The following is a 15,565-nucleotide window of genomic DNA, read 5'->3' on the forward strand; positions in this document are numbered from 1 at the left end:
GACCCAGCGTGTTGACTGTTGACATTCTCGCGATTGAAAGCATGCCGGCTAAGGAAAAATACACACAAATAAGAAAGAAGATCTCATTATTTAACTTGTGCGTCGTTTCACCACTCCTTTTTCTAACGAATATTAGAGCTGAAGGGATTTTTGACCCATTCCATTTTGACAGGTCTTGTGATTTTGACAGTGCGCCAACGGCAGAATAGAATAGGTAAATCTTATTTTAATATTCTTTAATTTAAATGAATTTAATTTAGAAACCCTTATTCAAATAAGAAGGAAATGGAGAAATTTAAAGGACCTGCGACTTCTATTATAAACACTCTGTCTGTCGTTCATTAAAAATATGGAAGTGGAAAGTGTCTGCAACCAACTGAACACCGTTACGTTGATTGTTGAGTAAAATTAATAACTATGTGAAATTCTTCTGTCACGAATTTTGCAAAACTCTATTCTGTAAAAAGTCAGAACATTGATTAAAAACCACCCGTTTTCAGGATTCTGATGGTTTTGTACTGAAAGAAAGATTTCGCCACTTTGAGTGAGATCATAGCAGAAAACTCCCAGAATTGCCCAAGATGTCTCACGTTTCCGGCAGAGGGCGCCACAATTCAAAATTTGACATTTGTTTATTTTCCCGTCAATTGTTGATGTCGCATTTTCAAATATGAAAATGCGAAGTGTTAGTGAAGCAATGTGAATTATAATTTATTGCAACAGGGAGGGACTTAACACCACTAAAAATGTGAGTAATTGTTGTTTCCCCACTTGGTTGTATTTTCAGTGAGTTGAGGTTATGTCTGTACTGATTTGGTTTATTGGGGTAGCGGTGCCGGTGGTGGTGAAGTGTTATTTCTGTAAATCCATTTAGCGCCTAATGAGAAATCAATTGAAGTTTTATCGAGTAAGTTAATAATTTATAAAGTCGGAAAAAAGTAGATTTTCGCGCAAGCGTTTTCTTTGCCCCAACAAGAGGGTTGCGCGTGTTTACCGATGATAACATTCCGCACAGTTTCTCATTCAAGTCGCGCGTTTTATCCGTAAAAGTTTAAATTAAGGCCATTGTACTGAAGATAATGTTACGTTTTTAGGGTAAAAATGGAGACGATTGTCATCATTTTACTGTTTTTTGCCACTGTCAGGGGGCTAGGTAAGTGTATTTTTTGGTTTTTATATATTATAACGGCTCGGTTACGACGGTTGTATAAAAAATGTGACGCCGATGCCGAATCACCATAAAAGTGTTAAGGTTTAACGAGGAAAGTGAAAGGAAAATAATTTTAGTTTTTTCTCATCCATCAACGATAACTCTTATGGAAAAAAATCATTAAACGCTTGTCTAGTCATAGATTAAACTGTGATATTAAAACTCCAGTTTTGTTTTAAGTTTTTGTGTCAAGTTTTAATCAAATGAGATTTGTTCCCCTATCTCGAATTCGTAAGATTCAGTTCTGTGATATTTAGGAAATAATCTTTTTCAATTAGGTGATTGTCTGTCTTTTCCATCTCATTTTGACGGTTTATCTCGACGAAAATGAAGAAATGAAAAAATGAGAAACATCGGAGAAGGTTTTACATCATTAAAATTTGTTTTAATTGAAACAAATCTGGGAACAAGACGAAGACACCATTAATTACGGCAGAAAAATCAAAGAACCAGGACCTCACGAAAGGACTTCTTTTCACCGAGATCTTTTTCGTTTCGAGAACAAACAAGACATCCCTGCAATTGGAACCCAGCACCGGTATCATTGTTACAAACGCGAGAGCAAAAGTCCTTTCGCATCACGTCCGCAACTTCAACACTTCTTGTTTCAACTTTCCCATCGATTTTATCTCGACAATACAGTCGGACACATTCTAATTGCGTCTGGTTCAGACTTGCCACTGGCGCGAATCCTTCTTTATCCTCGATTTTTTTTCCAACCCCGACGAGGGCTTAGTTAAGAGGCGGCGCACCTCGTCTGAATGCCTAATTAGAAGCCGCCACCTACCGATCTGTCGTTAAACAAGCGTCATAAAGTCGACTCCCGATCAACAATTTACCGCCCAATAAATGTCGAACGAATAAAACGGAAACGTTTCGAACGTCGTAAAAATACGAAGAAATGACCTTAAACGGCCACCGTATCGGATCAGAGATTGCCGTGACATCATGGCACGACGACAGGTCACGTGCGACGATTGTCAAATAGTTTGGGACATGCCAGGGGTGGGATTTTCTAAACGATGATTTGTTGTTTGTTCGGTGCGGACCCGGCGTATATTTATTTTTTTGCCGAGGAAAAACGGCTCCGATATCTTAACCCCCGCGATTGAGGGTGTCGTACAGGGTGAGACGAATTTTACCCCCATCTGGATCGTTCCTATCGAAAGTAGAGAGCATAACGTGAAAGGTTAGAAGTAAACAGAGTCCTCTGCTTTCTGATAGGCAGGAAATGGTGCCAAATCTGGACAGTAATGGGGCTTGGTGGATCTATCCATCCTGTCATTAATAAGCAGTTGAAAGGGTTGTCTGGAGTTATCGAATAATGATGATTTGATGATATTACAAATCATTAAGAACAAAAGATAAATGAAATATGAAGAAATTGACATATTCCCGCTGGGCAAGAAATAGTGCCAAATCAGTCGGTTAATTTCCGATTGTCGATTTCGGTATTGTGCGAATCGGGAATGCGCCAGTGTTGGGCCGCGGATCGGCGTGGGTCGGGGGCGGCGTCGGGGTGATGGGGGTGCCGCGGCAAGGTGAATGCAGAACAGCTATTGGAAATAGATAAAGAGTCAGGTTTGGCACGACTTTCCGGCCGAGTTAAGGAATCGTGATATCGCCCAAAGAAAATTATATTCGACGCCTGCCCGATACGAGCGGAGCTTTTCCGGGTGACGTACCCTACCCGGAGTCGTACGGCATTTCCCGGAGTGTTTTCTCCCCGCAACGTCCAACTTGCGGCCCGCAAATTACGACCCCCGAAAGAAGTCCGTCGCGGAGGAATTTACGAGAGTGGCGGTTGGAAGCTTCCGCCGCCGCACTCACCTGGCCCTCCAGTTTGATTGCGAGCGGGTCGCGAGAGACGTGGCGGGAGATGATTGATCTCCGGGACATTATCAATTGTACGTCGTGGACGTCTGCTGCGAAGCCCGGAAGAAATTCAATAGTGGCAATTTAGTAAATCGCATCACGTACTTTATAATCCTTGGACCGTCGATGATCCGGTAACTAGCCCGGAGCGAGAGCTGGGGCGTGCTTTCTCTCTTTATATACACGGGGTTTTAGATGGGAAACTCGCGGAAGAAGTTTGTTTGCGGTGTGATTTATCTTACGTCTGACTCGTTTCCGGTCCGCCAAACTCCGACTCTAACGAGCCAACGACAGAGCTTTTTAAACCGAACTTATTTAATTAAGGGATTGATACGTCCACAACACTTTGACGGAATCAAAGGGATTTTTCTGCACCCCCGCGTACACGGGTTCACCACGGTAGGACCTCCTCCCGGCGGGAAGAGGGCGTAAACGTTGCCGCGATGAATTTATCCATGTAAATGTTTTAATCCCTCCTCGGTGGATCGATCGATCATTTTTTGAACAGCATCTTGGAACAGTGTCTTGTCTTTGTGTAGCGGCACCAACACGCTTCTGTCATATGGGCTGGTAATTTATCATCAGGGGGTAGCGAGCGTCTCTCCTTCGGGCACATAATGGATGGTGGCTAATTAATATAGCGACCGGCAATTTTTGTTCTTTCCCCGTTTTTGATCAATTGAACGGCGGAAACGTTGCGATGGTTAATTAGTCAGAATCGCAACGGAAGGGTCGTTTTTCGAAGCGAAATAATACGTGTGCAAGACGATAAATGCACGGGAAACATTTAATTGGTCGTGTTTGCTCTGGCCGCTGCACCAGAGCGGGACAGACTTATTTGCAGAAGCTGGAATTCCCTAATTTACTTAACTAAATTGGATGGGAGCAAGAAGTGGTTCGACGAAATTAATATCGCTGGTATGATTACACGAGAATGATGGCGAAGATCGGATTTGAGCAGCGTCTGCAATAAAGCGTCGTGATCGACCAGTCGAAAAACTGGAGGTTTTGGTTTGAGCTGGCAGGAAACGAAAGCGGGAACTGTAAAGTGGGTGAGAATTGCAGAAAGTGTCGACTGAAGAGAAGAGAAAAAATGTGGAGGTTGTAAAGCATATCAATTGATCGGACGAATTTACAAAAGACGACTGACATTTGTTATTTATGTACAAGTTGTTAAAAGTGGCAAATATTGGAGACAAATCGCAGTACATAATTGTTGAATATGTAATGGAAATCTATTGGGAAAAATTGGACGAAAATTTATTTGTAAGCTATAGAATATCCAACCGTTCCATCGAAGGAATTTACAAAAACCGAGTCCCATTTTTGGAGTTTCCAGGTTGTAGGTTGTTGTTATATTAATAAAAAGTAATGATTCGGATCAGATAAAGATTTCTTTAAATTTACTTTTTTGTGCAATTTTGAATAAATACGATGATAGCATAAAACAAAATAATTGTGGTTTACTTGAATCTATTCAACCCTCAAAGCCGAAACTATAATAAAAGCTAATAAAGAAAATGAGTTACAGTGATCATATTAGCAAATAAAAATTATACTCTGGACCGAATCATTCGAAGAATTTTATATTCGACCATCGAAGCAATTTACAAAAGTTAAGAGACATTAGCGATTTCTCTCATCTTTATTATTTTAACAAAATGGTGTTTTTTCCGTATTTTTGTAGATCACTGTTACAAATTAGTCAATAGAAAATCGGCATTTCGTCCGTCGTTTTAGGACTGAAAATGGACTATTCTCTCTGTTGGGAGTAAAGGTAAAAACGTTAGGTTGACATTTCTGGAAAATTTATTAAAGAATAGTAGTTTATGCAACAAGTGCGTAAAGTAATACTTTTCGCTTACTGTGCGGTTTTCACACCAGTGAAAAAAAGACACTTTATGCATGAGTTCCATACAATATTTTTTCTACGACCGTCTGTAATTAGAAAAACAGTCTGCATCAAAACACAAATCCAACATTTGACGATTGCGAGCCAACTTCAATTGTTTTCAATGCATCCTTATCATTCGGCTGTTTCGGTGCATGTAACGTGCGGTCAGTTAAAAAAAATCGAATTACTTGGATTGTGCTATTCTGATGCTTTGATTGGTTCAAACTTCAAACCACCATTTTCGCCTACTCTATTTTTTTTATTTGATCGCACGGTATTTGCATAACGTTAGGGTGACACGCTACAGCATTTTTTCGGCTTCCCTAACTGTAAAAGACACCTTTTCCTTTAGCTGCGATTTACCGACGGATGTTGTAGATTTCTGGGGGAGTGCGATAGTACGCACGGTTAATGTACTCTTTTTATAGTTACTTTAAAATTAAAGTATTCATACGTTACTTTAATTTAGTATAAAAAAATACATTTGCATGTATTTTTTCGATAAATGTTTTTTTTTTAATTTTTATTGACTAATCATAATCATAACCCAGGGCGAAATTTAAAAAAATAATTATTTTAGTGATTTTTAGTATTTTTAAGAAGGCACCCTAGATTTTCACATTCGGCTATACAAACCCTGTACAGTTGGAAAGCTTGTCAAAAAAGCTTTCGACCAGTGCAATAATAAATGCAGGGTGCCATTTGAAAAAAATGAGTTTTTGACATTTTTAGTTTGTTATATTTAAAAAATCGCAGTAGGCATATGCGACTAAGCACGTTATTGAGTGAACACTTAACAGATGCGGCAAACATTCAGGAATCAAACAGTGTCAATTATTTTAATTTATGTGCAACGATTTGGATGGTACGAATTTTCGAAGGGACCCCTGCAATTCGAAATTCTGGTAAAAAAAAGCGCCACTGATTAAAAACGGTGGCAGATAAGTAAAAACGACCTGTATAAATTTGATTCATAATTTAGCATAGAGTTCAAAAATAAAATCAAACTGGGTAGTTTCCATTTAAAAAAACATGACTTTAGTGTTTTTATAATATTGGGACACTCTGTATATATACCGCAATATTTTCCGAATATGCAGTAGAAGCGTAGCTATCATTTAGAAAAAAGAAAAAGTTGATATCTTTAATAACAAACAAGTTATGGAGCTTTTTCGCAACTCTGGGACACCCTGTACAGCTGTACGAAAAAAAAAACGGGAAATATCTAAAAAATGACACTTTTTTCCATTTTTATCATACATATCTGAAATGCGCGGCAAAATTTTAACCACGAGCTACTGGGTTTCATGTAGAATTCGGAAAAAATATTTAAAAAATTCTATGTCAAAAAATAAAATGACATTTAATTTTTGAGCTACAATTTTGTTTAATTGCTTTTAGTCTTTTACGTTGTTCCACAACCTCGTAGGTAAAATTTCGGCACATTTTAAAAATACACCATTGAGTATCATATTTTATAAAACGTACACCAATGCGGTTTCCTTATTTTAAAGCATATTTCCTAGGGGTTACTTCGCATTGGCGTACATTTTATAGAACACTAGAATACATTAATTAGAGCATAATTTCAGGGCAAAAATGTTACTGCTTGAAGGATATATTTCAAATTTTACGTGCGCTAGGTATTACTTTCTCTACGTAGGATTTAGTCGATTTAGTGATTTTTATGTCAACCAATCTCTCGCTGGACAAGCTATAGCTTATTCATTCCTTTTTTGAAGTATTCATTGACTGTGGACAAATAAATTGAAACAAATTTAGACTGACATTTTATTTATTTCTTTATGGTAAGAATTACGATTTTATGAAGATTTTTTGGTTAATTTTTTCAAGTAACGATCAACCAAAATATCAATAAATATGTAGTAGAATTAAAATGTGTTCGAACCGAACGAAAAAAAAACTTGAAATGAGCACATACTCGTACTAAAAACCAACTAGATACATATACAGTACGTTCGTAAAGTTTGGAATAAATTCGATAAAACTGTAAGTATTAATTTCTGAGAAAAATCTTTGAACGGGTCAACTTTGTTTTTAAAAAGTGCATATTGTTCAGTACTTTGCTTATATTGACAGCTAGTCATCTCCTAATAGTGACGTCATCAGTATATTTTTAAATGGCAACCCCCATTTTTTTCTTATTTTTCTGGTACGCCTTCGTACTAGCTAAACGATCAATGAAAAAAAAATTGACACCTTACATAACAATTTTTTTGAGAAAATGACACATTTTACTTCAAAAAATTTAATTTTTTACTTAAATTTTTTTTTTTCAATAGATTTAGTTACAATGGATGGTTTATTTTAATAGACCAAACAATTTAGAACGATTTGCGGTAGAGAATTCGCACTGAAACGGAACAAATAAGCCCTGACATTATTGAGCGCAGTGTACAAAGTGTCGGTGAGTGCCAAATAGTTGGCGGGAGGCAATTTCAACATTTGCGTTAAATTTTATTGTTAACCTGAGATGTTTGTTTGATTTTTTTTGGGGTCAATTAAAATTTTTATATTAAAAATTAAGTTAAATTTTTTAAGTAAAATTTGTCATTTTCTTAAAAAAATGTAAGGCATCAATGTTTTTCATTAGTCGTTTAAGTACTAAGAAGGTCTACCAGAAAAAGATGAAAAAAGTTAGGGCTGTCATTTAAAAAAATTATTGATGACGTCATTATTAGGAGACGACAAGCTGTCAACTTAAATAACGTACTGTACAACATGCACTTTTTAAAAACAAAGTTCACCCCTTGTAGGATTTTTCTCAGAAATTAATACTTACAATTTTATCGAATTTATTCCGAACTTTACTTTATGTACTAAAAATTAAAATGGAAATGTGTCAGGAAAAAGGGCTGAAAATTTGCCTGCCCCCTTCCAACCTTCCAGACGAATTTACATTGAACGATCGAAGGAATTTACAAAAGTGTACGAACACCGAACAGAATAGATGTTTTAAATGAGAAAAGTATAAACCGTCGTTAAAATTGATTTATTGTTTCAACAACAAATTTTTATACGCTTGGTGTAAAACAATATAAGTAATATGTGTAAGTTACGTCGGAAGCAAACACATGGAGGTACTTTTGATTTACTTGGAGCGTTCGATGTCTGAGTGCAGAAACTCCACTGGCGAAAGCGGCAAGTACGGGAGACAACAGGTGAAAAATTGCAGTAATCATCTGTGCTGAGAGCGAATTTATAATGGAACATGTCGGAACAGAATGGAAGAAAATGGCTTGATAGGAGGGACCTAACCAGTTTAATCTCGCTTCAAACGGATTATATTTTCCGAATCGGAACATCGTCTAACTGAATTTCGCACTTCCGTCGATAAAGTGAACGTGTGGAAAATCCAAGACGCACGAGATCCCACCCGACACCATAAAATTGATAAAACTTTCCCAGACGAAACAGTCGCACGTACAAGTTCGAACAGCGGAGTGCACCCAGGATCCACCCGCGCCAATCATATTTCTCTCACGAATTTTTTCCGCCAACGCCGCCAAATTCCCACCGCCGCTCCCTATCAAAAATAGTGCATGAATACGAAACAGCTTTTATTCCGGTCGAATAGTCGACGAATTTTTATTCAAACTTTACGGCTCGGTTTAACATTTTTATTGTTGTGAATTTGGGACGGGGGCGCGGCATGAATCGCAACTACCCTCCAGTTTATCGAGTCGCAATTGCGGCACCCGCCCCGTCCATCGACACGAAGAAATAATTTGTGAATCCCCGGGCGGGACTGTTTTCGTCGGGGGTGAAATGCGTTGCCTCGGAACCGTTCCGTTGTCCCGGGGGTGGATTTTTATGGAAATTATTAATTACGTGCAGCGTCCGGAAAGAGTCTTTCATGAACGACTGATTTATTCCCTCTGCTGATTGTCGTCCATTTCTGATTGTGTTGCAGGCATCAAAGACGTCGTCGTAGTTGTCTTGAGCCAGCAGAACGGCCACCACCTGAGAATCGCCGAGAATCTAAAGAAAGATCTGCTGGAACAAGCCGACGGTTTGCAGGTGGGTCCGTAATGCGATCTTAATTTTTAACGCACCGGATCGATACGACTTAATTATGCCGGTTTTAACGCGCGATTTACGATTGTTCGTAAATAATTCGTTCGGTGGTAAATTGAATGCGGAGGCCGTTTGTTCCCGACGTGAACTTTCGATTACGATCTAGATAAGAGCCAATGATCCGGGGGAAATTTAAGTGTCTACTTTGGTGGTTTTCTAATAAAAAGACGACGATTATTTCGCAGGGTAAACCGGTGGTTCATCTGTCGCACAGGGATTTTCCCCACGTCGGCGACTGGACCATACTACCCCTCATCCCACAACTTTACGATCTGCACAAGGACAACAGCTCCTGGCTGGTTTTCGTCGAGGACAGGACCAGGATCAGGCTGAAAAAGCTTCACAAAGTCCTGCAGAAATATGATCCCAACAAGGTAAAATGGCGGCGAGCTTTATGGGGGACGAAAGTTGACAGTCAAAGCTTTGACCGTTTCATTCGGTTCTCTTGCAAGATGGTGCAAATGGTTTTTATTAAAACCCCAATTAAAGAAACACCCTAGCTGTTGGTGAAAATCACGTCAAAATACGTTTAGACGTTTTTTTGTTATAAGTGCCCAAGGGATACATACATACATAAAAAATGTTGTGTACACTTGGCCGCGAAATCCTTTAACACCCTCGAAATTGTCCTGCTCGGCCGCAAGCGGCCTCGCCGACAATTTTTCTCTCGGTACGTTAAAGAATGATTTCGCGGCCTTGATATACAATCATTTTTTATTTTATAAATTAAAAAAAAAGGGTTTTTCCATTTTTACTTCTTCAAAAAAATATGTTATGAACTTATTACATCATGCTCAAGGCCAACTAGAATGCTTTCCAAATGAAGAATAACACTCTTATTTGACCATCAATGATTTAAATGACGTTAAAACGACAATCGATAGAAATTAAAAATTCCTAGTAAAATATTTTTGGCAGAAGGAAGATTCAAAAAGACCTCATTTGGAAGAAAAACACCAGAATAAAGGGGAGTGCTAATGTAATGGACAGAAACAGCATTTTGTGTAATGGGTGCAAATCGAAAGAAATTTATCTGGTTCCTCAGGGATCTGTACTCAGCCCCCTCTTCTTCATAATTTTTATCAACGGCAAAATTAGCTCAAAAATTCTCACGTAAAATACCACACACAATTCGTGATCTGCAGTACAGAAATGAAAGTAATTTTGAGAATTAACTTGTTGGTTAACGAAGAATTTGTTATTTTTCGCTTGAAGAGTTGACTCTTTCAAAATACATTTTGCTTTCACCTTTCATTTGAATAATCGGGTCCTACGAATCGCATTAATGAAAAGCTAATCTCATTTAAAAAAGGTCACTTAAACTTTGGGTCCGTTTGAGCTAATGTATCTCGACTCCCGGTGGAGGTCCGCTGTAAAATCTTTTACCGCCAGCTTCCTCCACGTCCGTACCTAAGCTTTTCCCATCAGCGTACGTTCGAAAAGCGTCACTCTCAATTCCAAGACATCGATTTTTAATTTGGCTTTTAGCCGGTGTGGCTGGGCCACGCTCTCCACGACACCGAACCCACAATAATCCACCACTATGCGTTCTACGACGACCCGAAAAAATTCAAGTACCCGAACGTGGCATCGGGGACGGCGATCAGCGGCGCGCTTCTCCAAAGGTCCGTCTGTCTCGCTCGTCCGCATTGTAAATTAATATTTAAAATCCAGACTGGCCGCTAGGTTGAGACAGCGGGACGCACCCCGCTCCGATTTCGGAATAGACAACGGCCACGAGCTGGCTCTGTTCGTTTGGGACAAAGGAGTCGGCGAGGTCTTGACGGACGAGCCGGCTTTGTGCGTCCAAGAGGAGGACTTTTGCGCTGCCTTTCCCGCACCATTTCGACAATGCGTAAGTGTGTTAGTGTGTTGAGATCGCGCCTAACAGGTTTGACCCGAAGGGGGAGCCGGTGGAGAACGAGTCGATTTTTTTCGCGGTCAAGACTTGCGGGAAGTACCACGAGGAGAGGGTGCCGGTGGTGAAGCGCACCTGGGCTAGACACGCCACCAGGATTCAGTTCTTCAGCGATGTCGAAGGTAGACGAAGTGGTGCGGTCAAAGTAGCACAGTCAAACATTTTTATTGGTAGATGGGACCATTCCGACTGTTGATCTGGGGGTACCGAACACGGAGCGCGGCCACTGTGGCAAAACCATGGCGATTCTGCACCACATCAAAAAGAAACTGAAGGATCAGCCGGACATCAAGTGGGTAGTGGTCGCAGACGATGACACCATTTTGGGGTAGACCATCAAACGCTCCGACCCCCTCAATCTCTCTTTAGAGTTTCCAGAGTACAGAAACTCCTCTCTTGTTACAACTCCACCGAATCCGTAGCTTTGGGGGAGAGGTACGGCTACAACGTGCGCAGCCCGGAGGGGTACAATTACATAACAGGCGGGGGAGGGATGGTGTTCAGTGGAGCACTCTTGAAGCAACTGACTCGGCCGGGGGTCTGCAAGTGTCCTTCTATAAGCGCCCCCGACGACATGTTCCTAGGACTGTGCATTGCCAGTTTGGGGGTGACCATCACTCACTCCCCTCTCTTCCACCAGGTAAGTACCGATCACTCCTCTCGGGCGGTTCTACCGGATGCTTTCAGGCAAGACCAGTCGACTATCCGCCGCAATATCTCCAAACCAAGGACGCCGTGTCCTTCCACAAGCACTGGATGATCGATCCGGAGAGTGTCTACGACCAATGGTTCGCACAAGAAGACGCTCAACAGTCTACAATTTATACACATAGCGAATTGTAACATTTATATTTTTGATACTTGCTGCATTATTTTTGAGAGTATAGTTTATATTTTATTCTGTCGAAGTGTTATTGCCCCAAGACTCCACCCTGATCCCCCTCTTATTCGATAATTTTTTCCGGATTAATCGGACGATTACTGTTGCCCTTTTCACACAACTTCCAAGACAGGCATTAAATATTCACGTCCAATTTACATAGAAAATACGTCTTAAATCAGAATTCGAGAGACGAGTTCGCCGTCAGCACCCGAGCGATGCACTTGAAGCTTTTTACGGCGTTGCTCGTGATCTCTGTTTGCTCGGCGCAAAAAGGGTACGGTCGGGTTTATCAAAGCGCTTGAAACAATCCAGCGTTGCAGGATCAAATCGATTCTGGTGAACGACGAGGCGGAGGACGAGGACAACTTCCGTCTGCTTTTGCAAGAAGTGATGGTGAAGAATCTGCTCCCCTACAAGTGTGTGGTGTTGTTGAGCGACGACATCTACAACGGGATCTACAGCAGCGCGTGGTACCGCAGGTTCGGCCTCTACATGACGTTTATCGTGGTAAACGTGGACGAGTACGAAGATCTGCTCTCGCCGTACGAGACGACGCAAGCGGCGCTGTCGACTGCAAAGAACGAAGGATGCCAGATGTACATATTCCTGGTGTCCAACGGCTTGCAAGTCGCGCGGTTGTTGCGCTTCGGTGATCGATACAGAGTGATCAACACTAGAGCCAAATTCGTCATTCTCTACGACAACCGACTCTTCGAGAAAAATCTGTTCTATCTGTGGAAACGCATAATCAACGTGATCTTCATCAGGCGATACGGCGGACAGAAATCCGGCGACGACAAGAACATGCCCTGGTTTGAAATCACAACGGTTCCTTTCCCCTCGCAGATCACCTCGATCCTGGTGCCCCGAAGACTTGACATCTGGACCAAGTCCAAGTTCCGGAAGGGGGCCGACTTGTTCCGGGACAAGACTTTCGATTTGAGGAACCAAACCTTCAAAGTCGCAGCTTTCGGGCACATCCCCGGAACCACGAAAAATATGAAGGTGAAGAGTTTCAGGGCGGTACTTGGGAACTTCTCGGGAGTCGAGACTGAGGTAAGTTGGAGTCGCCCCGAGAGGAGTCAAGGAGTTGTTGTAGATTTTGCAAACTGTCGCGACCGCCATGAACTTCAAATGTGAGGTGTACGAACCTGTCAATGCGGATGCCGAGTTGTGGGGGGGTAAACAGACTACAGGAAAATATACGGGGTTGATCGCCGAGATGGTCAGTACCCGTGCTGATATAGCTTTGGGAGATCTGTACTACACCCCGTATATCTTGGAACGGATGGATTTGAGTGTCCCGTACAATACGGAGTGTCTCACGTTTCTAACTCCCGAGTCTTTGACTGACAACTCTTGGAAAACTCTGATTCTCCCGTTCAAGTACTACAAGTAGTACTCTATGTCGTCAGGTGACAGTTCTGTTGCAGACCAACCATGTGGGCAGCTGTTTTGATATGTTTGGCGATCAGTGGTAGTGTGTTTTGTGCTCTGGCCCGCTTCCACGAGACCATAAGTCGCATCAAAACCGAAAAATCGAGAAATCTAGATCTGTACAACAAGAAGAAAAAAATCATAACGTTGTCGATGTGCCCCGAGCTGGAAAAACTCGACCCTAACGTGAAGTACACGATGATGAAAGAGCAATACAACCCCCCTCGCTTCGAGGGTCAAGCGATGGGGCTGTACCAGTTCAGCCAACCCTTCAACAGCATGCTGTACACTTACAGCATGCTGCTGTTGGTCTCCCTGCCGAAACTGCCGACCGGCTGGTCCCTCCGCATGCTGACCGGCTGGTACTGGCTGTACTGTCTGCTGTTGGTGGTGGCGTACAGGGCCAGCATGACGGCGATCCTGGCGCGACCCACCCCTCGGTAACTTTTACCCAGCACGATGTTTCGTCGTTGAATCGAGTTTTAGGGTGACCATCGACACGCTGCAGGAGCTGGTCAATAGCCGGCTGAAATGCGGGGGTTGGGGCGACATAAACCGTGAATTTTTTAAGGCGTCTCTCGATCCCACCACCAAGCTAATTGGGGAGAATTTCGAAGTGGTTAACGATTCGAGCGAGGCGGTGGATCGGGTGGCGCAGGGGGTGTTCGCGTTTTATGAAAACAGTTATTTCCTGAAGGAGGCGCTGGTGAAGAGACAATTGCGATTCCAGATTGCCAAGTCGAATCTCACTTTCAACCAGACGCAAGAGATGAGGGACGTGGCGGGGGAGGATCGCAATTTGCATATAATGACAGACTGTGTCATCAAGATGCCCATCTCGATCGGTAAGCGGCAAAGATTCGTAAATTGGATACTTTGAATCAGTTAAACGAAAGTATGCGCTCGATTTGAATGTTTTATTGGTGAGGCAGCACTTGCGCCGTCTCGCGGCCACTTTCACAAACTCTCGGGTGGTCTTTATTTGAAATCTCGTCGTTTCATTCTAGTCTTGATTTTAGGCCTACAAAAGAACTCTCCGATTAAGCCCCGAGTGGATAAATACATCAGACGAGTCTTGGAAGCTGGACTAATAACAAAATGGCTGGATGACGTCATGTCTCCGATTCTAAACTCCGAAATTCAACGAACCCACGAAGGAACCAAAGCTATTATGAATATGAAAAAGTTTTTTGGTGCCATTGTGGCCCTGTGCATCGGGTATTTCATCAGCATTGTGGTCTTGATAGTGGAAATAATTTACTTCAATTATTTTATCAAGAAGAATCCAAATTACAACAAGTACTCCAGAACCATCTATCACGTCAAAAAAGCAGATTAAACCAGATTTTGTGTATAATTGGGTAGTTTATCGGTGTTTGTAGAAAGGTAGAACTAATTTACGTAGCACTAGGATTATCTTGTATCGTGGGTTGCGCCCTACTAGCGTGTGAAGTAGACTTTAGCTGTCAAATTTTGGCGCGAACTTCGCTGTCACTCAATTCTAGGTTAAGCTGATGGACCCCGAAGAAGTAGAGTTTTTAGGTGAGAAACAGCTCGTTTCGATAATTCCAGCGTTCAACAGCGAACCCATCCACCTCATTTCTGGTGATTTTGGACCGTTCCGGGCGAGTCTCCCGATCAGAGTCCCGCTATGGGTTGCGGTCAATTTAAAGCAACAAAAACGGTGTCGAATTATACAACCCGACTGGATGGACGTCGACACGCTGGAGTCGATCAAAGCTGACGAAAAAATCTCCAGGTAGAATGAAAAAAATGACGTGATTGGTTTCGAAACAATCCATTTCAGAACGTTCACGAAAATGCCGAGTGACTTCTACATGGTGGAGGTGAAACTGTTGTTGGGGTGTGCCTCCGATGACATTCCCCGAGCCGATGAGATTCGCACGATAGTGAAAGATATCTGGGATATACGAACGTCAAAGCTTAGATCCTCAGTTGATTTGTTAATTAGGAATAATGAAGCGCACGCAGCTGTAGACAATTTAACAATTATGGAAATTAATTCTATTCGGCCGCTTCTGCCTCACGCACTCGACCAGATTTATCGAATGAAAAGCGTAAGGACTGCAGCGATGGATCAATTTGAGGTTATGTTTACGTGTTTCAGGCGCAGCCGAATCTGGGGTCGCAGTCGCAAAGTATGTCGTTTATGTCGCATTCCAGAACCTCGAATAGCTTTCATTCATGATGTTATCTGTGTTCATTAAACGAATTATTTTTAAATGTTTT

At 41.7% G+C, this 15,565-nt stretch overlaps 4 protein-coding genes across 6 annotated transcripts in view; 3 read left to right on the forward strand and 1 right to left on the reverse strand.

Annotated features, from left to right (window-relative positions):
- Positions 1–15,565, reverse strand: part of LOC138125902 (uncharacterized) — a 36,681-nt gene that overhangs the window by 13,860 nt on the left and 7,256 nt on the right. The window lies entirely within an intron of this gene.
- On the forward strand, positions 594–11,896 carry LOC138125905 (beta-1,3-glucosyltransferase). Of its 3 annotated transcripts, none has more exons than XM_069041474.1 (10): positions 594–748; positions 1,095–1,153; positions 8,914–9,020; positions 9,263–9,451; positions 10,566–10,702; positions 10,764–10,932; positions 10,982–11,117; positions 11,170–11,323; positions 11,365–11,635; positions 11,683–11,896. In XM_069041474.1, coding segments are annotated over exons 1-10 (1,380 nt in total). In that variant the 5' UTR covers positions 594–746; the 3' UTR covers positions 11,839–11,896. The 3 variants fall into 3 exon arrangements, with proteins under 3 accessions (XP_068897575.1, XP_068897573.1, XP_068897574.1); XM_069041472.1 differs by having other exon boundaries at positions 595–748; positions 10,752–10,932; XM_069041473.1 differs by lacking the exon at positions 594–748 and adding an exon at positions 889–907 and having other exon boundaries at positions 10,752–10,932.
- On the forward strand, positions 11,922–14,654 carry Ir68a (Ionotropic receptor 68a). The gene is made up of 5 exons (XM_069041459.1): positions 11,922–12,934; positions 12,978–13,264; positions 13,312–13,755; positions 13,802–14,160; positions 14,335–14,654. Exons 1-5 carry the CDS (start codon positions 12,269–12,271, stop codon positions 14,652–14,654), a joined length of 2,076 nt encoding a protein of 691 aa, XP_068897560.1. The 5' UTR covers positions 11,922–12,268.
- Psf2 (DNA replication complex GINS protein PSF2-like protein) lies at positions 14,675–15,559 on the forward strand. The gene is made up of 3 exons (XM_069041482.1): positions 14,675–15,074; positions 15,123–15,393; positions 15,444–15,559. The coding sequence occupies exons 1-3, from the start codon at positions 14,830–14,832 to the stop codon at positions 15,522–15,524; spliced, it is 597 nt and encodes a 198-aa protein (XP_068897583.1). The 5' UTR covers positions 14,675–14,829; the 3' UTR covers positions 15,525–15,559.

This window comes from Tenebrio molitor, chromosome 3, assembly GCF_963966145.1.
Source record: "Tenebrio molitor chromosome 3, icTenMoli1.1, whole genome shotgun sequence".
Classification (NCBI taxonomy): domain Eukaryota; kingdom Metazoa; phylum Arthropoda; class Insecta; order Coleoptera; family Tenebrionidae; genus Tenebrio; species Tenebrio molitor.

Excerpts from the sequence above, each read along its gene's own strand:
- LOC138125905 (XM_069041472.1), top strand. Across the intron at positions 9,021-9,262 it reads AACAAGCCGACGGTTTGCAG|GGTAAACCGGTGGTTCATCT; the intron begins GTGGGTCCGTAA and ends ATTATTTCGCAG. Across the intron at positions 11,324-11,364 it reads GACGATGACACCATTTTGGG|AGTTTCCAGAGTACAGAAAC; the intron begins GTAGACCATCAA and ends ATCTCTCTTTAG.
- Ir68a (XM_069041459.1), top strand. The coding sequence starts at position 12,269 with ATGGTGAAGAATCTGCTCCCCTACAAGTGTGTGGTGTTGTTGAGCGAC. Across the intron at positions 12,935-12,977 it reads TCTCGGGAGTCGAGACTGAG|ATTTTGCAAACTGTCGCGAC; the intron begins GTAAGTTGGAGT and ends GAGTTGTTGTAG. Across the intron at positions 14,161-14,334 it reads CAAGATGCCCATCTCGATCG|GCCTACAAAAGAACTCTCCG; the intron begins GTAAGCGGCAAA and ends TCTTGATTTTAG.
- Psf2 (XM_069041482.1), top strand. The coding sequence starts at position 14,830 with ATGGACCCCGAAGAAGTAGAGTTTTTAGGTGAGAAACAGCTCGTTTCG. Across the intron at positions 15,075-15,122 it reads GCTGACGAAAAAATCTCCAG|AACGTTCACGAAAATGCCGA; the intron begins GTAGAATGAAAA and ends AATCCATTTCAG. Across the intron at positions 15,394-15,443 it reads AGATTTATCGAATGAAAAGC|GCGCAGCCGAATCTGGGGTC; the intron begins GTAAGGACTGCA and ends TACGTGTTTCAG.